This window comes from Heptranchias perlo, chromosome 22 (genome assembly GCF_035084215.1).
Source record: "Heptranchias perlo isolate sHepPer1 chromosome 22, sHepPer1.hap1, whole genome shotgun sequence".
NCBI classification, from domain to species: domain Eukaryota; kingdom Metazoa; phylum Chordata; class Chondrichthyes; order Hexanchiformes; family Hexanchidae; genus Heptranchias; species Heptranchias perlo.
The window spans coordinates 9,429,512-9,453,877 of record NC_090346.1 but is presented as its reverse complement, the minus strand read 5'-3'; the positions used below and the strand labels follow the sequence as shown (position 1 = coordinate 9,453,877).

General features: G+C 43.1%; 1 protein-coding gene across 1 annotated transcript in view; it reads right to left on the bottom strand.

Annotated features, from left to right (window-relative positions):
* card11 (caspase recruitment domain family, member 11) overlaps nt 1–24,366 on the bottom strand; it is a 247,628-nt gene that overhangs the window by 36,480 nt on the left and 186,782 nt on the right. Inside the window, exons 9-15 of the mRNA XM_068002900.1 lie at nt 23,101–23,280; nt 21,658–21,706; nt 19,519–19,598; nt 11,556–11,668; nt 6,377–6,444; nt 5,280–5,412; nt 3,262–3,463 (exon numbers count right to left, since the gene is read on the bottom strand). Of these exons, the coding sequence (XP_067859001.1) occupies nt 3,262–3,463; nt 5,280–5,412; nt 6,377–6,444; nt 11,556–11,668; nt 19,519–19,598; nt 21,658–21,706; nt 23,101–23,280 (825 nt within the window). The remainder of the gene's footprint in view (nt 1–3,261; nt 3,464–5,279; nt 5,413–6,376; nt 6,445–11,555; nt 11,669–19,518; nt 19,599–21,657; nt 21,707–23,100; nt 23,281–24,366) is intronic.

The following is a 24,366-nucleotide window of genomic DNA, read 5'->3' as shown; positions in this document are numbered from 1 at the left end:
ACATTCCACTGCACACTAGGCTGGGATATGGGATTAGCCCTTACTAAATCACCAGAGGTCGGGCATGTACTGACTACTAGATGCTAGGGTACAGGCACACCATGACTGGGCCACTAGCAACTGGGCACACACATGTCTCCCTCCAGTACCCACCAAGAATCAGCTACTTCAAAGCTAATAAAGGAACAGCTATATTTTTACCTGTGGTGCTGCATCTCTAGTCATAGTTGTCCTTGTAGAGGGAAGAGGCAGAAAGCACTGTTGCCCATACATAAGAAGAGGAGTAGGCCATTCAGCCCATCAAGCCTGCTCTGCCATTCAATTAGATCATGGCTGATCTGTACCTCAACTCTATTTACCTACCATAGCTCCATATCCCTTGATACCCTTACCTAACAAAAATCTGTTAATCTTGAAAGTTCCAATTGTCCCCGAGCATCCACAGCCTTTTGGAGGGAGAGAATTCCAGATTTCCACCACCCTTTGTGTGAAAAAGTGCTTCCTGATTTCTCTCTTAAACAGCCTGGTTGTAATTTTAAGATTATGTCCCCTCGTTCTTGATTCCCCACCAGGGGAAATAGTTTCTCTATATCTACCCTATCGAATCCTTTCACCATTTTAAACATCTTGATCGGATCACTTCTCAATCTTCAATACTCAAGGGAATACAAGCCAAGATTAAGCAACCCATCCTCATAATTTCACCCTCTACGCCCCCAAACATAGAGGGTATCTCGTCCCTCTGTACATCACTGTGGTGAGGCACAGCAAATGATGCTACAAATTATGATCCAAGAAAAGAACTGAACACAAAAAGACCAGAATTTGAGCCAAACTCAAACCAGTTTAGGTCTGTAATTAGGTTGGGCTAATCCAGGTTACAAGAAACAGCCCACAACAGAAAACTACTGTTTAATGGTAACAACTGGAACTTAAAAAATAATATTCGGACCCTTATATTACCACACTCCAGTTCTGGAGTCTGCCTTCATAGCTCTCTGAGCGTTCAACTTGCAGTGATTGTGTGCAATCGTTATTCTCAGTCCCCAATCAGGCTAGACCCAAGAGAAAGAAGTTATACACTTTAGAGGAACTGAAACCATTAGCTTTTCTCCTTATGTTTCCAAAGACTCACAGGTCTCTGCAGGGGCAATATGATCTATCATTGCTATAGCAACAAATATTAAGGTACAATTGCTTGAATTTCTCAAAGGGCCTTTTCCCAAGACTAGCAAATTGCACGGAAAGACTGACTGGAGTTTTAATTCCACAGATAAGGTTTCTAGCCTCTGAAAAAAAAACATATATATCGCCTCCCCTATCTTGAAGCCTGTCATTCAGGATTAATTAAGCCCACTTTATAAATTCCTGAGCGATTTAAGTACCTTTGTTAAAAGTTAATTCCCTTCTAATTCATAATTATAAAGTGAGTTGTGGATAAAATATTTATATTATAGAACAGGCTTTCTGAAATACAAATATTTACACTGAAGGAAAGATGTCACAGATCTTTTTGGCGCGTTTAGGATTTTAAGGGTACAGATGAACTGAACCTGATTAACATGTTTGACCCAATCACAAATTCTACAGCAATGGGGTATGGAAGAGAGAAAGTGAACAGACAGGTTAGATTTAACTACTTTGTAAAGATATGTGGGACAGATCACTCAGGGATGCAGTGGACGCAGATAATGTTGGCACATTCAAGGCAGAATTGGATCAGTGAAAGAAATAGAGGAGTATGAGAGATAGAATAGTGTGTGGTATTTTGTGAACCTCAGGACTCAGTCAGTTGGACTGTAATTGGCTCATCCTGTCCTGTACATTTCCTTTATACAGATAACAACAGGTAAATTATACTGGATTAGCTATTTAATCATTAATAGATCAAGTCATTTCCCAGTCTCATTTGTCAATGCATTGGAAGGAGAATATAGAATCATAGAATGATAGAGTACAGAAAGGAGACCATTTGGCCCATCGTGTCTATGCCGGCTCTTTGAAAGAGCTATCCAATTAGTCCCACTCCCCTGCTCTTTCCCCATAGCCCTGCAAATTTCTCCTTTTCAAGTATTTATCCAATTCCTTTTTGAAAGTTACAACTGAATCTGCTTCCAACACCTTTTCAGGCAGTGCATTCCAGATCATAACAACTCGCTGTGTAAAAAAAATCCCCCCTGGATTTTTTTGCCATGATGAGGAAACAGTAATAGCCCCAGACCCAGCATCAAAAACAAAATGAAAGTCAAAGCTGGATGAACGTTTTGGCGAGGCCTGTAAGGATACTGCACAAAAATGCCTTCCCTGTCTTTCTTTGAGGAAGAACTTCCATCTAGTTAGCATCTTTCATGTCCTTGGGATGTCCCAAGGCACTTCACATACAATGAATTCATTCTGAAATATAGTCGCTGTTGTTGGGCAGGCAAACATGGTGGCCAATTTGTGCACAGCAAGATCGCACAAACAGAGCATGAGATGGTGGTTGGTTGAGGGATGAGTGTTGACCAGGCCACTCTGAGAACCTCTTGCTCTTCTTTGAAAAAGAGCAGGCGGACAGATTTAACCTCTCATTGAAAAGACAGTACCTCTTGTAATGTAGCTTTCCCTCAGTGCTGCACTGAAGTGTCAGCCTAGAGTATATACTCAAGTTTTTGAATCCACAACACTCTGACGCAGAGGCAAGTGTGCTAACCACTAAGCCAAGCTGACACTTGAATGTCCATACATGGATAGAGTTTGGAGAAGTTTTAGACAGTGGGCACAGGATAATTTTAGCTTGTTTCAACCTCTGGGATGCAATCTGGTTAAAATACCTTCAGCCTACATCACACAAGTCTCAGCATTGTCAGCTTGTTTGTAAAATAAATTATTTGTTTCAATTTACATTTGTTTGTAAAATGGTCAGTGGCTTGTATTTATTACTGGACTGAGTACAATCAATTCCACATCATAATGTACATATCAATAAAGGTGCAATGGCATGAGAATAAGCACTTTTCCTACAGTGTCAGAGAACTCAGATTGCTTCTTGGGTTTTCAATCAGGTGAACACTTGATTATCTGTCTAGCTTTCAAAATGCACTCACATTTTCCATTTTAGATAGACGCAATGAATGATCTCAATACTGACACCGGTATGAACTAGCATTTATATCAGTCAATTCCCCCTATATAAGCCTCTGGAACACCACCGGGCCGTGTCGCAAGCAATAAGTCTTGAACCCTGCTATTTCCTAAGGTGCTCAGCACGACGAATCTTACCAAAATCAATTGGTGTCCTTCCTTCAGCCCTGCCTTCTCTGCAGCAGAGCCTGGCTGTACTGATTGGATGTAAAGTCCTCTCTCATTCCCGCCGACAACAGAGATTTCTGATACCAGATTGTCACCATTGAGTGTTGTGTGCAGCATATGTTTCAAAGGGTTACTGATCTGGGTGGCTGATGTCACAGATGGACGGAAAGGCCTACAAAGATGCATAAAAGAAAAAAAAAATCATGAGCACTAATCATTTAGAGTGTTGCAAACGCAGACAAAAGGACAGGTAATTCTCAAAGTTTCTCATCTGCAAACCTGTAAAGTAATAAGAGTTTGTGATCCATTTTTATTTAACAGCTAATTATAATGTAAAATTCCTGCCACTGTCTCACATTAAAATTAATCGGGGGTAATTTGAACTTTAATCACTGGGTGGAAGGTCGGTGATAGTCCATCTTTTCATGGAAAAGAAAATCAGGTGAGGTGTAAAACGGGCTGCCGATTCACTATCACCTGTTTTAGCCCGGTGATAAAGGTGAAAATTACCCCCATCACGTGACAGTCAACAGCTGATTACCAGGAAATAATGTGGTCATTATTCTAAATGTATATTTGTTTTAAAATGAATAGTCTCAGCTGGGAGAAGTCACTGCTCTTCTTCAAGTATTGTCTTGGGATCTTTAGCATCCGACTGAACAGGCAATTTATTGTCTCACTCGAAGGATGGCATCTCCAACAATGCATGATTCCTTCACTACTGTACCGCAGCGCTCAACTTTCTGATACAGAGAGTGTGACAATGCTACCAACTGTGCCAAACTGGCAGAAGGAAAACCACGTTACATCACAGTGGTAGCTCTCACGCATGGACTTGGCAGCTTCAGATACAGTGGGGTAGATTTTGCGCGATAGTGCAAAAATGGGTGATAGCGAATCGGCTGCCATTTTACATCTTTCAATGGAAATGAAAATCAGGAGAGTTGTAAAACGGCAGCCGATTCGCTATCTCACGTTTTAGACTATCGCACAAAGTCCCCGATGAGTTTAACCAGATCTCAACTAAGTCACTAGGGAAATCTGAATTATTGGGCCAGATCTTGCTGGAAAATAACGGTGTGTTACGCCGTGAGTTGCGAATCTCCAGAATTTGCTGGTCGATTTACGCCGCTCCGCCATTTGCTTCGCACAAACGACATCTCGCCCCGGCCTCCCTGTGATTTTTAAGGACTTGCTGGATTTGCACATTAATTGCCCATTAAACTCGCTGCAGAAAGTTAAGTCTGGTAATTAACAGCGTAAGTACCTTTTTAATGACATGATAATTGTTAATGCAATGCCAATCAACCTCTCTGGCCCTGGAATTGAACAATTTAAACTGTGGAGTCTCATTCCTGCAGGTGGTAAATTGTTGTTGGAGATTTTAAAAATGTAAAACTTTAATTTTAAATGTTTTTTCTTACCTTTCCTTTCTGCCTCTCTTTTTTCTCTCTCTTAATCCAATCTTTCTTTCCCTCTCTTTATTTCTCTTTCTGTACCTGATTTGGCTCTAATTCACCCTCCTTCTTAGCCTGTCCTCTGTTTCTTTCTCAATCCTTTTAAATCTCATTAGTTAAGGAGATAGACTGTTGGTCCTGTTGTTCATTAAGGTCCCAGATGCCTCATTGCCCTTGCTGCCCCGTTATCAGCTCACCTCCAGCAAGTTACGGTGCAAAACATTTTTGAGCTGAAGGGTGCAGGAAAAGTCAAACTAAAGGGTCATGCTGCGAGATGCCCCACTCCAGCAAAATCCAGCCCAATATATCCTTCCATTGCAAATGTACCAATAATGGAGAGGTATTGGTGACAGCCATGCAGAATGTACATACCATAAACTTAGCTGCTGTTCTTGCTAAATATGCAAGAAAAAAAATGAGAAAATGAAGGTGGAAGGTACAAAGATATCTATATCCAAAATACAGCATTGCAACGTTGAGTAGCCGTGCTCATAATACTTTAATTAAAGCTCATTATTTATTCACCCATACCTTTCCAAGGAGAATTTTCTGAATATGGAGTTAACATGGTCTAATTCACATGAATCTAAAGCTTCAGATTGATAGGACGATGATGATGAGTTGATGGATGGTGGTCCATGAGAGATCCTGTCCTGATATTCATCTGGTTCACAACATAAGATCAATTAGTAGTTTATAGGGGTTGGTTAATTCTATCTGTGCATTTATGTACTGTTCTTTCATCCCAAGTTCAGACCAAACACAGGGATGGGATGGCTGTTTAAGTATCAAAACACACAAGCTTAGATATCCTCAGTCCAGTTTTCAGTCGCTATGCACCCCATACCAACCAAACAACCTTGAACCCTGATACTAAATTAACACTGATTTACCCAGCTCCTCTCTACGATGATACAAGGGAGCGTGGAAATATTACACTGGGTGCAGCACAAGATGCCCTTGTAAGTTTGGATTGTGTTGGTGAGCCAATGGAGGGTGGGGAAATCTGTCTCGGGCGGTTGTGGAAAACGGGCTATAGCGAATTGGCAGCCATCATTCAATGAGAGAGAAAGTCAGGCGGAGTGCGAACCGGGCGGCCTATTCACCAGTGATTCGCCATCGATTCGCCCGAGACCAATTTCACCCCCAAAGTTAGACTGAGCTGCAAGTATTTGATGCTGCCGCAATGGATGAGAAGTCAAAAATGGGTAAGTTTCCAACTACTGCTTATTCCTTTAATGAGCGCACGCGCACAGAAAGAGGGAAAACATTTATTTTAAACACTGCCTCGTGGGGTAGGGTTGCACACCTCAAAAAAATATGTCCGCTTTATAAATTGTTCCTACGGAGGGCCCAGCTTGCGTTGCTTCCTTTTGTTCCAAGCATGCTCCATGGAAACTGTTAGGGAATGAGATCTTTCCAGGATTTTGATCTTAAATGTATGCTACTGCGGCAACTATTATAGGCTGTCGATATTGCAGAATTGAGCTGACACTAAGTCACCCTGAACATGTAAACCGTGTACTCCCTCTCCACTTCCAGAATGAATTGCGTGATTCTATTATCAATGTTGGGAACTATTAGTCTGCGCTTCACTAATCAGAAAATTAATATCAAACACAGCTTACCATCTGTCTCCATTTGCATGGCATCAAAGGTGTAACAGCAGATGCTATCATTGTCCTCCTCCGTTATACTGTCAGAAAGCAGAATAACAAGTGATGGCTGAGAAAACAGAGAACCACCAGTGCTGTGATCATTGTTGTACTTGGCACTCTACTCTATACTGCCACCTACATCATTGCGATCATTGTTATTAATATTATATCGATCGGTACCATCATCACAACTTCACTGCAAAGTCAGTCATTATCCAGTTATCACTGCAAGGGCCAAAGTTACCATTTCTCCAGGCACTGAGGGGCCCAACTGGCAGTCCTTAAAGGAATCACTGGAGGTGTCCCGTCGATGCCTCATCCTGGCATCTGCACCCTCCACCACCCTCCCCCCCGCCACCCCACCCCACTAACAGGACTTACCTGCTGACCAGCTGCTTGGGGTAACCAGACGATTTTCCTCCCTGGGGAACTGGCGAGCTACAGCAGGGCAGCTGTTTGGCCCTTGCAGCTCGCCAACAAAATGTTAATGAGGCCCGAACCTGAAAGTGGTTTGGGCTTCCTGATTGCCGGGTTGGGCGGGCACTCGGGCACATGGCCGATGTCGCGCCTGTGCGCGCCCAAACCGAAAGTCTGCCCTACAGAGGCCGGTCACTTGACCGATGTCTGGACTGTGGAACCAAAATAGCAAGGTCCAAAAACACAAATTGATTCTCTATGAAGTCCTATCTCACTAATTGGTAAGGTCAAAAAAATGTGACTACCATTGGAACAATATTTAATTGACCATAATATAAAAATTGTGTATGTCTGTTACAGGATTACAACAACAACAACTTGCATTTATATAGCACCTTCAACATAGTAAAACATCCCAAGGCGCTTCACAGGAGCGTTATCAAACAAAATTTGATACCAAGTCACATAAAGAGATATTTGGACAGGTGACAAAAGCATGGTCAAAGAGGTAGATCTTAAAGAGCAACTTAAAGGAGGAGAGAGAGGTTTAAGGAAGGAATTCCAGAGCTTAAGGCCTAGGCAGCTGAAGGCACGGCCGCCAATGGTGGAGCGAAGAAAATCGGGGATGTGCAAGAGACCAGAATTGGAGCGCAGAGATCTTGGAGGAGGGTTGTATGGCTGGAGGAGGTTACAGAGATAGGGAGGGGCGAGGCCACAGAGGGATTTGAACGCAAGGATGAGAATTTTAAAATCGAGGCATTGCTGGACTAGCAGCCGATGTAGGTCAGTGAGCACAGGGGTGGTGGGTGAGCGGGACTTGGTGCGAGTTCGGATATGGGCAACAGAGTTTTTGGATGAGCTCAATGTTTACGGAGGATGCAAGGTGGGCGGCCCATCAGGAGAGCATTGGAATATTAGTCCAATCTCAGGGTTTCAGTGACAAACTCCTCAAGCTTTACTCCCACGGTTTATAAGGTCATAAAAACCCCTCAACTGGATCACTGCCTTACAATCCAATGGCAGCCATCCAGGATTATATTGTACATCTACATATTCAACACAACTCATTAGGTTTGCCCCGAGACAGCAGCATTTCAAAGCCGAGCAGTCTGCAAATGCCAATGATATTGCTTGACAACTGATTTAATTAAGTTATCAAAATATTTTGGCAAACTCTTCTTGTGGAGTAGACATAAAGAGCACGTTGTATATTCGCGGATTTCTTTTCCAATCCCAGTAGCCGTGATGGAGTGATAGACAGAAGATCAGTCAGGCTACCGCTGGTCAGAAGATGTGACATTTCCAATTATTTCGTTAATTAATGACTTGGAACCAGAACCACTGATGGAATAGCTTGCTGCCACTCACTGTCAAGGTTAACACATGACTAATGAGCCCTGGGAAGAGTTACTGTAGGGCACCGGGTGCCTATTGAACCATGCCTCAGCAATGAGTAAACATCCTCAGGAGAGGAAGCAAAGGGGGAAAAATTGTGACAAGAAAATGTTAAAAAAAAAAATCAATTTTCCAATGATTTTTAACTAAAGGTAGCACTTGTAGAATATTGTACAACAATAAAGGCCTGGCACACACAGCAATGCGTTTTTTTCCCAGAAAGATTCTTGTTGCTATTTAACAATAAGAATCAGAACAAGTGACAGACAGACCAGGCTGTTTCCTGCTGCATTTTAAGTCTACCTCACTCAGTGTACAGGTACCATGGAAACAAATGTATATACTTTAACACCGGGTAGGAGAACAGTCAATCACCTCTCGCAGTGGTACATAGGCTCAGTGGTAGAGCCAGTGGAGGGTGGGGGGGGCGGGGGCCATAGCCCCCGCAATCATCTTGAGGTCGGTCAGCATGGGTTTGGAGGACCATCTCCATTTTGTTCCCTGTCACCCATCTTCAGCCTCCAGGAGCAGTTCCTGGCTTGGCCTTTGGATCGGGTATTTGGGCAATCCCCAGTTCACCGCCCCATCTCCTTCCTGCCAAGTTTGCCAAATCTCATGTTCTACCCACAACCCCTCTTCCCACCCCTCACCCCCACGCTGGCCAAACCTAGCTCCGCCACTGCATAGGCTACGCTCCCAGGTTTATAGGACAAAAAGGCCTATCTGAAGATGCAATTCATGTGGTGAAACTTTACTAAAAGCACTAAACATTAATGAGCTCAGCATGGCACAAGACACACGAGATGCTCACAGACATTTGCGATAATTAATTCAGGTTATGAAACCAGATAAGTCACATGAGAAATTACCTGTACTTCTTCAAATAGGCACTGGGGGAAGGGAAAAAATTCAAAACAGCATATGACTAGATGTTTACACAAACATGAACATATAGTAAGTTGCTCAAAATGAAACATCATTATTGTTTTTATAAATAAAAAGATATCAGGTAGTGCAGTGGGTGAGTAGACTGTCCTTTTTGCCCCTGAAATTTGGGTTTGTATCTAGTCTGACTGATGCGATGCAAGTTTCCTCTCCATTGGCTGTCACCTACTTGAATTGAACGTGGGCGGTCTCAGCTCATTTGCACGGGACACTAGCCCATAATTTAGCAAAACGTAGCCCTAAATTGGCATTCTCTGGTTTGTATTGCACAAGGATGTCACACTGGAGCAGTGGAGACAGCACATCTGGGGTTAGATGGACGACACAATGTTGGGGCAGAGTAAGAGAGCATTAATCTGCACCTAACCATGCTGTATGTGATTTGGGAATGCTTGATCCCGACACCGGGTGACAAAAGATAAAGTGTTCCATTCTCTCGCCTTGATGATTGCTGTATTCATTACAAATACAATGAAAACAATTCATCTCATTATATATTGAAAGGACAGAAATAAATGCGAGCATAAATACAAAATGTAATTATTATTTTAATATTGTACACTTGACAATGAAAAGCAAACGCAATAGTTCACTGGTGGGAACTGAAATGAATGCAAGAAAATGGTGAACAGACAATAATACACATTAACAAGAATTTTCAGCAGGAAATATACCCTAACCTGACAGTGAAATTCAACTTGGAGCTAAGCTCAATAAATAGTCCTAGAGCCTGAATTTATAATGAGCTCAAATGTCTGCAGTTAACAGGAATTAACAAAAGTGAGAAAGGTCAATGAAAACATACTTTCAAATGCCAAATCTGAGGGAAAATGTTGCTATTTGTTTTACAGCTCTTAGTTATTCTACTGTGTTAATGAGAGTATGCTATTGAGTCAGAGTTAAGGGATGCCAATGCCCTGTTTTGGGCTGTAACTGGCTGTTAAATCCACTTAGTTACTGCTCAAAGCTTAGAAAAAAACTCTACTATAGCTGGCCATTGTTAGCACATTCAGTAATGCTGTCCAGCCATTTAAAAAATTATTATAATTGAGGAAGGCCTGGGTGAAGGGTCTAGACCCACGATCCAGGGCACTACTAAGATTGAAAAATTAGGAGAAAATATGAAGTAAGTAAAGAAATAGGAATCAGGTGACATCAAGCTTGGATTTTAAAATGTTTGGATTGTAGGTGGAAGGGATGATTGAGGGGGGGTGAGGAGTTCCACAGTTTGGATTGTAGGTGGAAGGGATGATTGAGGGGGGGTGAGAAGTTCCATAGTTTGGATTGTAGGTGGAAGGGATGATTGAGGGGGGGTGAGGAGTTCCATAGTTTGGATTGTTGGTGGAAGGGATGATTGAGGGGGGGTGAGGAGTTCCATAGTTTGGATTGTTGGTGGAAGGGATGATTGAGGGGGGGTGAGGAGTTCCATAGTTTGGATTGTTGGTGGAAGGGATGATTGAGGGGGGGTGAGAAGTTCCATAGTTTGGATTGTTGGTGGAAGGGATGATTGAGGGGGGGTGAGGTGTTCCATAGTTTGGATTGTTGGTGGAAGGGATGATTGAGGGGGGGTGAGGAGTTCCATAGTTTGGATTGTTGGTGGAAGGGATGATTGAGGGGGGGTGAGAAGTTCCATAGTTTGGATTGTTGGTGGAAGGGATGATTGAGGGGGGGTGAGAAGTTCCATAGTTTGGATTGTTGGTGGAAGGGATGATTGAGGGGGGGTGAGGAGTTCCATAGTTTGGATTGTTGGTGGAAGGGATGATTGAGGGGGGGTGAGAAGTTCCATAGTTTGGATTGTTGGTGGAAGGGATGATTGAGGGGGGGTGAGGAGTTCCATAGTTTGGATTGTTGGTGGAAGGGATGATTGAGGGGGGTGAGGAGTTCCATAGTTTCGAAGATTCTGTGAAAGAAAAAAAATGTACAATGGTCTAAGGGACAAAAAGGGTCAGGAAAGGGAAGGTTAAAAAATGTTGAAAAGAGCTTGAAGCATGAGAAAGAAGGATTAAATGGGGCAAAATGGAAGGAATAAAAATGGGTCTTGTAACCCTCTCAGGATACTGGAACATCACGTTATGACTTAGTAGTCTCTATGACAGGTGTCAGTGATAAAACCCAAGGCAATCCAAGATGCTGTGGGGTCGTGTTATCAGCCTGTAGTAGGCCAGTGATTGTAAGGCTGTGGTGCCAGCTCCATTTGCGTGTAGCAAGGACACAAAGAGTATTGTGATTTATTGCCCTCTTTGTGATTGCAGTAACATGTATTGAGTGTGATTTGAAATACGGTGGCAGTAGTGCACTGGCGCCTATTTAGCAGGGACAATTTCTGTAAAAGAATTATCAATGATGCCCGTGGATGTCACTTGCTCCTATCTGATAATGACAAGTGTCTTACCTTCTGGGTGGTATTTCTCGATCTTCTTCTCTGGTCCTTCGTAGAATTGAATCATTGCAAGGTGGTTCGGGGGTAGTTGACATGACACTGGGGAATCGAGGTCTCAATGTTTGCTATAACACAAAGAACAGAGTCTGGAAACTCTAAACTGCACAATTTAATCATGAATGAGTCATTGCTCTTGGAAAGCTGCATGGCCTTTTTTTTTTATAAGGAGTTAGTTCTATTGTTCAGACTGGTTAAAGAACACTTGACTAATGGGAGCATTTTTTTAAAGTGATTATATTTGGCCGTTGGCTAAATGCACTGCCAATTCACTCAGAGGGTGGTGAACCTGTGGGATTCTCTACCACAGTGGAGGCCAAGTCATTAGATGTATTCAAGAAGGAGACAGATATGTTTCTTAATGCTAAAGGGATCAAGGGATATGGGGAAAAAGTGGGAACAGGGGACTGAGTTAGACAATCAGCTGTGATCATTTTGAATGGCGGAGCAGGCCCAAAGGGCCAAATGGCCTACTCTTGCTCCTGTTTTCTATGTTTCTATGTTTCTGGTACATCAACAACTTCCATTTATATAGCGCCTTTAACGCAGTAAAATGTCCCAAGGCGGTAATAAATAAAAGGTATAGAGGGCGCAGAATTCTTAAATGATATTCAGGAGAACTTTTTTAAGCCAGTATGGAGAAAGCCCAATAAGACCGGGGGGGGGGGCAGTTCTGGATTTAGTTTTAGGGAATGAAGCTGGGCAGGTGGAAGGAGTATCAGTGGGAGAGCATTTTGGTGATTGTGATCATAATTCAGTTAGATTTAGCATAGTTATGGAAAAGACAAAGATAGAACAGGAGTAAAAGTTCTAAATTGGGGAAAGGCCAATTTTACTAAGCTGAGAAGTGAATTAGCCAAATTGGACTGGAAACAGCTACTTGAAGGTAAATCAGTGCCAGAGCAGTGGGAGGCATTCAAGGGGGAGATTCAAGGGGTTCAGAGTAAACATGTGCTCACAAAGAAAAAGGGTAGGACTGCTAAATCCAGAGCCCCTGGATGACAAGGAACATACAGGGTAAGAAAAGGCAAAAAAGGGAAGCTTATGTCAGACACCGAGAGCTCAATACTGCAGAAAGCCTAGAGGAGTATAGAAAGTGCAGGGGTGAAATTAAAAAGGAAATTAGGAAAGCAAAGAGAGGGCATGAAAAAGTACTGGCAAGTAAAATTAAGGAAAACCCATAAATGTTTTATAAATAAATAAAGAGCAAAAGAATAACTAAGGAAAGAGTAGGGCCTATTGGAGACCAAAAAGGAAACCTATGTGTGGAGGCAGAAGATGTGGGTATGGTTCTTAATGAATACTTTGCAACTGTCTTCACAAAAGAGGGGGACGATGCAGAGATTGTAGTTGAGGAGCAGGAGTGTGAAATATTGGATGGGATAAACATAGTGAGAGAGGAAGTATTAAGGGGTTTAACATTTTGAAAGTAGTTAAATTGCCAGGCCCAAATGAAATGTATCCCAGGCTGTTAAAAGATACAAGGGAGGAAATAACGGAGGCTCTGACCATCATTTTCCAATCCTCCCGGGATACAGGCGTGGTGCCAGAGGATTGGAGGACTGCTAACATTGTATCGTTGTTTAAAAAGGGAGAAAAGGATAGACCGAGTAATTACAGGCCAGTCAGTCTAACCTAGGTGGTGAGCAAATTATTGGAATCAATTCTGAGGGACAGGATAAACCGTCATTTAGAAAGGCACGGGTTAATCAAGGACAGTCAGCATGGATTTGTTAAGGGAAGGTCATGTCTGACTAACTTGATTGAGTTTTTTGAGGCGGTAACAAGGAGGGTCGATGAGGGTAGTGCATTTGATGCAGTCTACATGGATTTTAGCAAGGCTTTTGACAAGGTCTCACATGGCAGACTGGTCAAAAAAGTAAAAGCCCATGGGATCCAAAAGAAAATGGCAAATTTGATCCAAAATTGGCTCAGTGTCAGGAAGCAACGGGTAATGGTTGACGGGTGCTTTTGTGACTGGAAGGCTGTTTCCAGCGGGGTTCCGCAGGGCTCAGCACGAGGTCCCTTGCTTTTTGTGATATAGATTAATGATTTAGACTTAAATGTAGGGAGGTATGATTAAGATGTTTGCAGATGATACAAACATTGGCCATGTGGGTGATAGTGAGGAGGAAAGCTGTAGACTGCAGGAAGATATCAATGGACTGGTCAGGTGGGCAGAAAAGTAGCAAATGGAATTCAATCCAGAGAAGTGTGAGGTAATGCATTTGGGGAGGTCAAACAAGGCAAGGGAATACACAATAAATGGTAGGATACTGAGAAGTGTAGAGGAAGAGAGGGACCTTGGAGTGCATGTCCACAGATCTCTGATAGTAGCAGGACAGGTAGATAAGGTGGTTAAGAAGGCATATAAGATACTTTCCTTTATTAGTCGAGGCATAGAATATAAGAGCAGGGAGGTTCTGCTAGAACTGTATAAAACACTGGTTAAGCACAGCTTGAGTACTGTGTACAGTTCTGGTCACCACATTACAGGAAAGATGTAATTGCACTAGAGAGGGTACAAAGGAGATTTATGAGGATGTTGCCAGGACTGGAGAATTTAGCTATGAGGAAAGATTGGATAGGCTGGGGCCTCGGTATCCTGGAAACACTGGTTCCAATTGTAATGCTGCCACTTCAACCTGTCTGAGATTAGCTAACGCTCCAAAAAAAAACAGCCAGATGTCAAACCGTAGACCTTCCTGGTCTGTGTGACTTAGGAACACAGAAACATAGAAAAATTTATGGCACAGGAGGAGGCCATTCAGCCCATCGTGTCTGTGCCGGTCGAAAAAGAGCTACCCAGCCTAATCCCACTTTCCAGCACTTGGTCCGTAGCCTTGTAGAATGCCCATTTGGGTGAGATACTGGTGGTACAATGAAAATGTGCCACACAGACCCAAAGGTTCCCATTGGATACACCCGCTGTCATATTCTTTAAATGGGACAGGCGGGGTTCAAGCCAAAGAATTTCAGCCCAAATATGGGCATTGAATGAATTCATTTGAAATGGACCAATTCAGATCACTTCAAGCAACTTTAACTTTGAAGTTCAACTTAAGATCTCATGGTCCATGGACTCATTTTAAATAAAAAGGGCAGGCACATTCCTTTCACCATTTCACCCCTTCCATCTACCTCTGTCTTTCAATTGTTTTCCTCCAACTTTTAATGCCCCATAGTTTTTACCCACAATATTAGTGTAAGTAAAATCACCAGGTAAGACATGAGCACTGATCTTACCTACATGAAAGGACATGGGTAACATCTGCCATTTAGATTTATGCACTACACATTCCTTGGAGTAAATAAAACTGCTCTATATTATTTGCAGAACAGTTTCACTTCCACTACAAAACAGCTGGTCTAGGTTGGTTGGCCTGAGTTTGGTAAAGTCAGCAACATTTATTTTGGGTCACTATAACAACAGAAATGGTTGCATTATGCAGCTTTTACTTGGAAGTCCATCTCTCTACCTGTCCTGTGTTCATAATAAAACTTAATACAGATGGAAGAGGACTTTGAGGTCAAAACAAAGGAAGAAAATGGTAAAGCAAAGAGTGGAGAATATAAATGAAATGTCACTGTAAAGCAACAATTATTTGCATGTCATCTTTCACTGTTGTCCATTTTCATAGATTGACTGAGGATGCTTTCTTGTGATTCATATAAACTAGAACAGAAACTAACAAATAAATAATTAAAAAAATTATGGGCTTCCGAAACACTGCATTAATCTGGGTGTCCTAACACCAACAATAAAACATTAGGTTAACAAGGTCAATAGCTCTCTCAGTTATCCTTGAGTACAGAAAAACATTTTGAAAACATGCTTGTCTTTTCCTTCACATCTCATCTGCAGAGAAACTGTTACTTTAACAAATTTCGAATGCTAAATATTGTAAAAGAGAAAAAGAACTTGCATTTATATCGTGCCTTTCACAACCTCAGGATGTCCCAAAGCTCTTTACAATCAATGAAGTACCATAAGATCATAAGACTATAAGAGATAGGAGCAGGAGTAGACCATTCGGCCCCTCGAGCCTGCTCCGCGATTTAATGAGATCATGGCTGATCGGATTTTTACCTCAACTCCACTTTCCCGCCCTTTCCCCATATCCTTTGATTCCTTTGCTGATCAAAAATTTGTCTAACTCAGCCTTGAATGTATTCAATGACTCAGCCTCCACAGCTTTTTGGGGTAAAGAATTCCAAAGATTCACAACCCTCTGGGAGAAGAAATTCCTCCTCATTTCCATCTTAAACTGGCGACCCCTTATTTTGAGACAATATGCCCCCTAGTTTTAGATTCCCCCATGAGGGGTAACATCCTCTCAGCATCTACCCTATCGAGTCCCCTCAGAATCTTGTATGTTTCAATAAGATCTCCTCTCATTCTTCTAAACTCCAATGAGTATAGACCCAACCTGTTCAATCTTTCCTCATAAGACAACCCTTCCATACCCAGAATCAACCTAGTGAACCTTCTCTGAACTGCCTCCAATGCAAGTATGTCCTTCCTTAAATAAGGGCACCAGAACTGTACGCAATACTCCAGGTGTGGCCTCACCAGCACCCTGTACAGTTGTAGCATGACTTCCCTGCTTTTATACTCCATCCCCCTAGAAATAAAGGCCAATATTCCGTTTGCCTTCTGGATTACCTGCTGCACCTGTATGTTGACTTTTTGTGTTTCATGTACGAGGACACCCAGATCCCTCAGTACCGCAGCATTTTGTAATATTTCTCCATTCAAATAATATTTCGCTTTTTTATTTTTCCTCCCAAAGTGGATGACTTCACATTTTCCCACATTATATTCCATCTGCCAAATTTTTGCCCATTCGCTTAACCTGTCAATATCCCTTTGCAGACACTTTGGGCCCGATTTTAGCACCCGCTCTCGGGTGCGTTCTCGGCGGGGGGGCCTCAAAAATTGCGAAATCCAGGAGCGGGACCGGATCGCGCCTCGATCCTGCCCACTTCCGGGTTCCCCGCTGACGCGCGGGCGTGCGCGCGCAGCCCCCGCTGGTGGGAATCCCGCAGGCAATTAAAGCCAGTGGGATGCCACTTGACAATATTTCAGGTCATTAACTGACCTGATTAAGGGACTGTGTGTGATTTTTGAGCAACATGGGACTGTTTCCCGTACTGGGGGAAACACTCCCAGCTGGAATGGACGTGTTGCAGCTGTCAGCCTGTGGCAGCTGCAAAGGTCCATTTGACAGGTTGGGGGGGGGGAGACCCTCACCCATTGCAGGAGGTCACTCTGTCACTTGGGACAAAGTTTGGCCTCCACCACCCTCCTCCTGACGGTCAAAGTCACCAACCTGCACACTTACCCCGGGGTCCGGAGACATGTACCTACCTTGCGGACCCCCTCAGATGTACATCTTGCGGATGGGGGCCGCCGTAGCTGCAGTCATGACCTCCTCGGAGGGCGAACAGCATCACCAGCCTCACCAGCCACGCCGTCTACCTCTGACACGTGGAGCTCCACAACAGAGTGCTGTGACACATCCACCTGTACAGCAGGAGGGAGGGCAACCGCAGAGAGAGATGCGTCGCAGAGGGCACTACCCTCACCACAGGGTCCACAGACCGAGGCGCAGCTTCCTGGACCTCTCTGAGCAGCAGTGCACACGGAGGCTCAGAGTCACTCGACATGTAGCCGTGGACATCTGCAGCCTCTTTCATGCCGAGCTGCTCCCGGCTGGCCCGTGCACCATCTTCCTACCTATCGGTGTCAAAGTCACCACTGCCCTCCCGAACTTCTCCTCCGCATCCTTCCAGGGTGCCACCGGGGACATCGCCGATGTCTCTCAGTCATCTGCGCAGAAGAGCCCTACAAATACACCTACACCCACTCTGCAGTGACACAATGGGTGGCATCAGTGGTGGGTCCTCATAGTGATACCCAGGAGTGGGCTTTATTGCACAAACCGAACAGGATTCGCGAAGACATGGCAGTAGTGGTGCCAATAGAATGTGTGATGTGAGTTGTTCTGAAATTCAATAGAAGTAACAACCATGACAAACCCTCAGACACCCTTGTGCATCCCCTTCATGCTCACGACACGTTTGCCTTACGCTGCCTACTGCACATATGTGATGCATGCCCTGTGGCTGCAGCACAGGTAGTGGCAGGTTGAGTGAGGCTGGCCGTGAGAGAGATGCACGAGAGGGTGAGTATGGGATAGAGCCATGAGATTGTATGAGGATTGGGTTGCGTGGTAGTGGCGGGGTGAGTACTGGCGAGGTGAGTAGGTGCAGGTAAGATGAGGATGGGGTTTGAGTGGGTATGAGGGGTGATGTGACAGAGTAGTGTTGGCAGTGCCGAAGGAGATGTGGGGTGGGGGCAGTGATGTAGCAGACGGAGTGTAGGGGAAAGACTACGTGTACTCACTGTGGCTGACCTACTGAGGTAATTGGACCGCCTCCTGCACTGTGTGCAGGTGGGCGATATGTTGGTGGCGCAGGTGACCCCCTCTGTCACCTCGAGCCGGGCCTTCCTGGTGGCAGAGGCGGGCCGCTTCCTCCCGCCCGCCGGGTGGAAGATCTCTTCCTCCCCCTCCTCCTCACCCCATGTATTGATACCTGGGGTGAGGGATCATTAAACTGGGAGCAGCCTTCATCCTGGGCTGCTCCATGCAGTCATCTTTGCTATTTCTTGCAGCATCTGTCAGTGGAGGACTGCCCCTTTAAATAGAGCGCCTCCAGCTGACAGATCTTACTGCGCATGCGCAGCCCGCCCGACGCGCAGATCAGCAGCGGGGAACCCGGAGGAGCAGGTAAGTGAATCCAATTAGTGGGTTGCCTGCTACGATCGCGCGGGAAACCCACTAATTTCACCGGGCGCGTTACCAACGCGCCCGCTTGCCCATCCGCCGGGAACCCGCACCCCTGGTAAAATCGGGCCCTTTGTGTCCTCATCGCAACTTGCTTTTCCACCTATCTTTGTATCATCAGCAAATTTGGCCACAAGACACTCTGTTCCTTCATCCAAGTCATTGATATATATTGTAAATAGTTGAGGCCCCAGCACTGATCCCTGCGGCACCCCACTAGTTACAGATTGCCATTTTGAAAATGACCATTTTATCCCGACTCTTTGTTTTCTGTTAGTTAGCCAATCCTCTATCCACGCCAATATATTACCCCAACACCATGAGCTCTTATCTTGTGCAGTAATCTTTTATGTGGCACCTTATTGAATACTTTTTTTGAAGTGTAGTTACTATTGTAATGTGGGAGCTATCTTCCTTACACCTATTTGTGAAGCACTTGGGACAGTTTTTTTACTTTAAAGACGCTATATGAATGTACATTGTTGCTCTCTAATGTTTTGACCATTTGGTTCAGCATTATATTTGCTTTGTTGATGGTTAATCTGTAACATTTAGACATGTTGAGTGCCGAGTCTGCTAAAACCACTTTATCTCTTTCAATTTCACCCATAGCTATTTTGCCACCGAGCATGCATTACCTTTTACTTCTTCATATTCACCGGTAATTTCCTCAGGTGCTTTCCTGATCAGCCGCCGTAAGTTCGGTGGAAGATCGTCAGAAGCCATCGTTTACGTGGTGTATCTGGCATTTCCACAGATTTTCCGCCAAAGTTACGGCAGCCGATCGGGAGATTTCCGGCGACTGAATTCTCTCCGTGGTTTACAGATTTTATCAAGCTTCATTTGTCGCTCTTGGGCTGCCTGGTCACACTCGGCTGACTTCAAACAGCCAGGATGAGACACAGACCAATGTTTTTTATTCAATATTTTTTTTGACAGTTCAATCAGAACATTTCTCAATTCATTGTATCTTTGTTTCGATGCCAGAATAATCCTCAAAGGGTTAACAGAGCAGACAAGTAAAATGTGCCCAGAGCGGGTTAGAAATAGCTGTCAAAGTTACTTACCACTTTACTCAGAGGATCGCAGCCGTTAATGGAATTAGGAGTTTCCATCTTGGTGCTGCTGACATCTGACATGTCTTCATCTAAATACGTTGGAGGATGGGAAGGGGGAGTTCAAATGTCAGTAACGCAAGACAATAGGTAACATGTATCTGTTAATGTGTCGGAGAACTGATATGTGCAATCTGCCACCATTCCTTTCATCCAAACCCATTATATCATCACACTTCTCATTTTGTCAGTTAAAAAGTAATAAAAGCATAAAATAGAGAACAGGAGTGGCATAATATAGTTTGAAAGGAAATCTTGCACGTCCAACAAACAGATGATGACAAGCGTGATCTTTACTTCTATGGCAAGAAAGAACTTTCAGAATGTTGGGCAGCTTTCATCAGGTTATGAAGCAAAACTTATCAACTTCCCATCTTCAATAGATTACAATGTACAACTAAATAGCTTGTTAGAAAAGTAATTATACATAATTCAATGGGCACTCCTCAAATTTCAAATCAATTACTGGAGGCTCAATAACCTGAAGTATAATCACAATGTATTTTTTCAACCTCTTGTCATTATTTCCAGAGGTTTTGAAGGACCTCTGAAATAATTTAGAGTGATTATACTCTTAAAACCAATGTTTTGAAGAGTGAGGGTTAAAGGGGCACTGTCTTCACGAAGAAGTATTAGGCAAATAAATTTTTAAATGTCTGTTTCAATGTCATTAATAACATTGTGTTGTATGTCTGCATACCAATGCAGAAAGTTTTCCAAAAATGTTTTTTCCCAAAGACAGTGTCCCTTTAAAGCAGCTCACACTATAATTAAAATTGCTAACACTAGCTATTTGATACATGGACCCTGACTGAACAATCTGTGCTCATTTATTTTCCAGTTACAGTTGTTCCTTTAAAAAAAATAATCTATTATGTTGCACTGATCTCTTGCTAACATTGCCATGACTACCATTTGGAATCAGGTTTCCAAACAGCTAGACTATTCCAGCATGCATTTAGTGTAGCACCTTATTTATTTTCAACACATAATTTAGAAACTTTCTAAAACCAAAATGGATCCTGGTGCTGGAGATTGCTCCAGGTAAACACCGAATTTGCTTTAGTTTAAGGTTTGAATAGGCCTAGGTTAAAGCAGGCTTCTCCAAAAATTCTGGGAGTACAAATAAAAATAAACATATGCAAACAATGGGAATCTAAAACAAAAAATCCAATAGGGAATTCAGGAGAAACTTCTTCACCCAGAGAGTGGTTAGAATGTGGAACTCGCTACCACATGGAGTAGTTGAGGTGAATAACATAGATACATTTAAGGGGAAGCTCGATAAATACATGAAGGAGAAAGGAATAGAAGGATATGCTGATAGGCTTAGGTGAAGTAGGATGGGAGGTGGCTCGTGTGGAGCATAAACACCTGCACAGACCAATTGGGCCAAATGGCCTGTTTCTGTGCTGTACATTCTACGTAATTCTATGTAAAAATAACCAGAAAATGTTAGAAATACACAGCAAGTTAGTTACCATGTCGAGAGAAAAGACGAGTTAATGTTTCTGGTAGAACCTATCTTCAGAATTGGTTTAGTTTGTGTTTTGAAGCAGGGTTCCATTCCTTTTTTCGAAAATGGAGAAGTGTTTAACAGGAGGCCCAGCCATTATCGGAAGTTTTACACTATTGTAGAAAGTCAAAATTACTCTTCAGGTGCCCACAATGGAAGCATGCTCTGTTTTAGCACTGACATTCCTCACATGCCAATATAAGTACAAACTTAGTAACCCAGCTGGAGCATCGTGAATAAACACTTCCCATCCACCCCTCGGCAGCCACGTAATCTCCTGGGAGAGGGAAAAAATACTCTGGAAAATTCCTCTCCGACCCCCTCAGGCGATCGAAACCAGTCCAGGAGATCACATAGATCAAGTTTTTGACCTGCTTCGTAAGCACCTGACTTTACACTCTCCTAATTAACAGGGAGGGCAGTCCTTCTGATGTTAATGGTACTCTACACAATTAATGTATCCAATCTCATTTTTAATGGCAGAGAGTCTCAGAGACTAATAGGTTCAGTATGAGTGGCCTTTTGCTGGAGGGCCTATAAAACACTGGCAAGTATTTTTTGTTGAGCCAACATACCTTGATAATCTTGATGTCTGGGGAAGGTGCATGGAGACTTGGGTCGTCCCTAAATTTTGTACATAATAATAAAAAAATGTAAAACTGTACATTTATGTGCTTGCATAAAAAATAAATCTTGTGCAATCTGCACCACGAGAATCATATTATTAAGTTAATTATTAAGTTTCACTGCAATATATAACATTAAAGCCTATTTACAATGAGGAACAATTGATCTTAGTGTGTTTGCCATAGAAAATCCTTGCTCACTTTCATGCACATGTCCCGAATGGTGCAACTGTTTGGGAGCCAGTCAACAACCAAAACAATTTAGGCTTTCCCAGCACTTCTCACGCACAGAGGTCAGAGCATTTTAAAGGACAATGAGAAAAAGGCCAGTGATGAAGGAGTGGAGGGTTTGCATAGGGAGACACAGCTGGAAGAAACTGCTGCGTTAAACAGGGGTGATGACATGGAGGGATTTGAAGATGAAGGCAAAACTCTTAGTCAATTCTCTGAGCTGCAGGTAACCTGTGGAGCTTGGCAAAGACAGAGGTAATGGGGATGTAGGCCTCAGTGCCAGTAAGAACAAAGGCTGCGGTATTCTGGGGGTGGGGGGAAGTGGGAAGAGCCTGGTCGGAAAAGGTTGGAGAAGCAAAAAACTAAAACCGCTGCAAATCTGAAATAAAAACAGGAAAAGCTGGAATCATTCAGCAGATCAGTCAGCATCTGTTGAGAAAACAGACTAGTTAGCATTTCAGGTGTGGCCCCTACATCAGAACTGGAAAGAAGTGATAGATGAACAGCTTTTAGAAAAAACAGAACAAAGGGAAGAAGAGAGGAAAACACACACACGACAAGAGGGAAATTGTCTGTCGAGGTACCCATAAAGTGATTAAAAGGAAAATGGGAGATGGTTAAATAGCTGAAATGATATTAATATGAAATAAGTTAGGAAGATGCAAGATAAAGGAAATTAAAGACACTTAAGAGAAACAGAGAATATGTAAATAACTGAAGTGGTGGTGCCTTTTTAATAGGATATCATGATCAGACGCACCTATACCTGCACATACTGCCAAACATGGTTTATACGTCTAAATATAAAGATTAAAGTAAACTCTCTTTCAATAGAAATGAAAATGGGGAAAGATGTATCACGGTCGGTTGAATCGATTTCGACCGTTTTAGTCAAAATGCCCCACTCTAGGTGTAAGAGGAACGAGTCAAACACCGATGTGATTTCTATAGCAACCTTAAAACTGAGTACGTGCCGGGATATATTCGACCTCTGACAACCTGCACCATGGAGGAGCAGGGTGTGTGTTTGTTTCCACGAATTTGAACACTTCAGCTCACAAGATGCAAGAGATGTTCAGTCTACATCACAAGGATAGGCATTTCACTTGAACTTTCTGACAAGCATCGTTTGTTAATCTTAGAAATAAATGGAAAACATACAATTCCATAAACTTTGAGGTTCGGTCTCCTTTTCAATCGTGGCTCCTGCACAAAAAATTCATTGTCTTCTGGAGATTCCTCTGAGGTCGATGAACTCGCCACCTCATGTCCATTCCTCTTCCGACAGGAATGACAGAAAGCCTGAGAAATAACGGTGACTGGAATATTCCTTGGTAGACTCTAAATAAGTAGACAGAAAGAGCGAGTTGTAAGAAATTTACACTGATCTATTCCTCCTCGAAGACCCTTTCCCTTCGAGACTTTTTTCCCTCCAAATTTCTCCTCCCCTCTCCTCCTCTTCCCATCTTTCCTCTCTTTTCCCTACCTCTCCTCTCCTTTAACGCTGGGAGATGGTTCCACGCAGCCTGGTCGCCATCTAATACTCCACCCACGCAGTCATTCTTTATGTCTCATCCTGGACAATGAGTATCAGTGGGCTCTTTGATTATGCAGGGCATCATTGTAGAGCATGATCTTGATCTCACTTGATATTCACACGCACATACACACGCATGCACGCACACACTCACACACTGTTCGGTGAGGGTCACAGTAAGGAGTAAAAACCCTGACTTTTTTTTCTTTCTTCCCTAGCCCAGGCTTCCTGAGGCCTATTGTAATACCCACTGCGATTGGCTAACTGAGCACAGGCTGGACCTTCCTGGAGCGTGTAGCTCAGTACCACAATTTATCTCTTGGATGGGGGAGCTCCAACTTTTTTTCTTTAAAGGATTTATTTTTCTTTTAAGAACAAAATGCGTCAACCGTATACCCTTTTCTTGGTTCTCCAGACACATACTGTTCTCCTTCAGATGGCAGAACAGATGAAATAATCTCCTCTGATCAGAAGACAGAAGAGAATTAGATCACTGTATCAAAGTACAATATGAATCCTTGGGAGCTGGATGGGTGATGAATAATTCAGGAGCGTCCATAGAAGTGACATGAGTTTCCACGGATGATTGTAAATGAAAATGAATGATCACTCACGGGAGTGAATATGGGAACAGGAGCATTTAATATCACCTTTGCAAATCCTGGACATTAACTTTTCAAGTGTGCAGTCCATCAAATTCTATGAAAAGCATTGTTGGAACCAAAATGTTTTTCATGTATTTTTGAGAGACAATCTGCAATCTATAGAAGGGTAAAACTTCGTACACTATCACATTGCTGTTTGTGGGAGCTTGCTGTGCACAAACTAGCTGCCATGTTTCCCAACATTACAACAGTGACTATACTTCAAGAGGTGCTTCACTGGCTGTA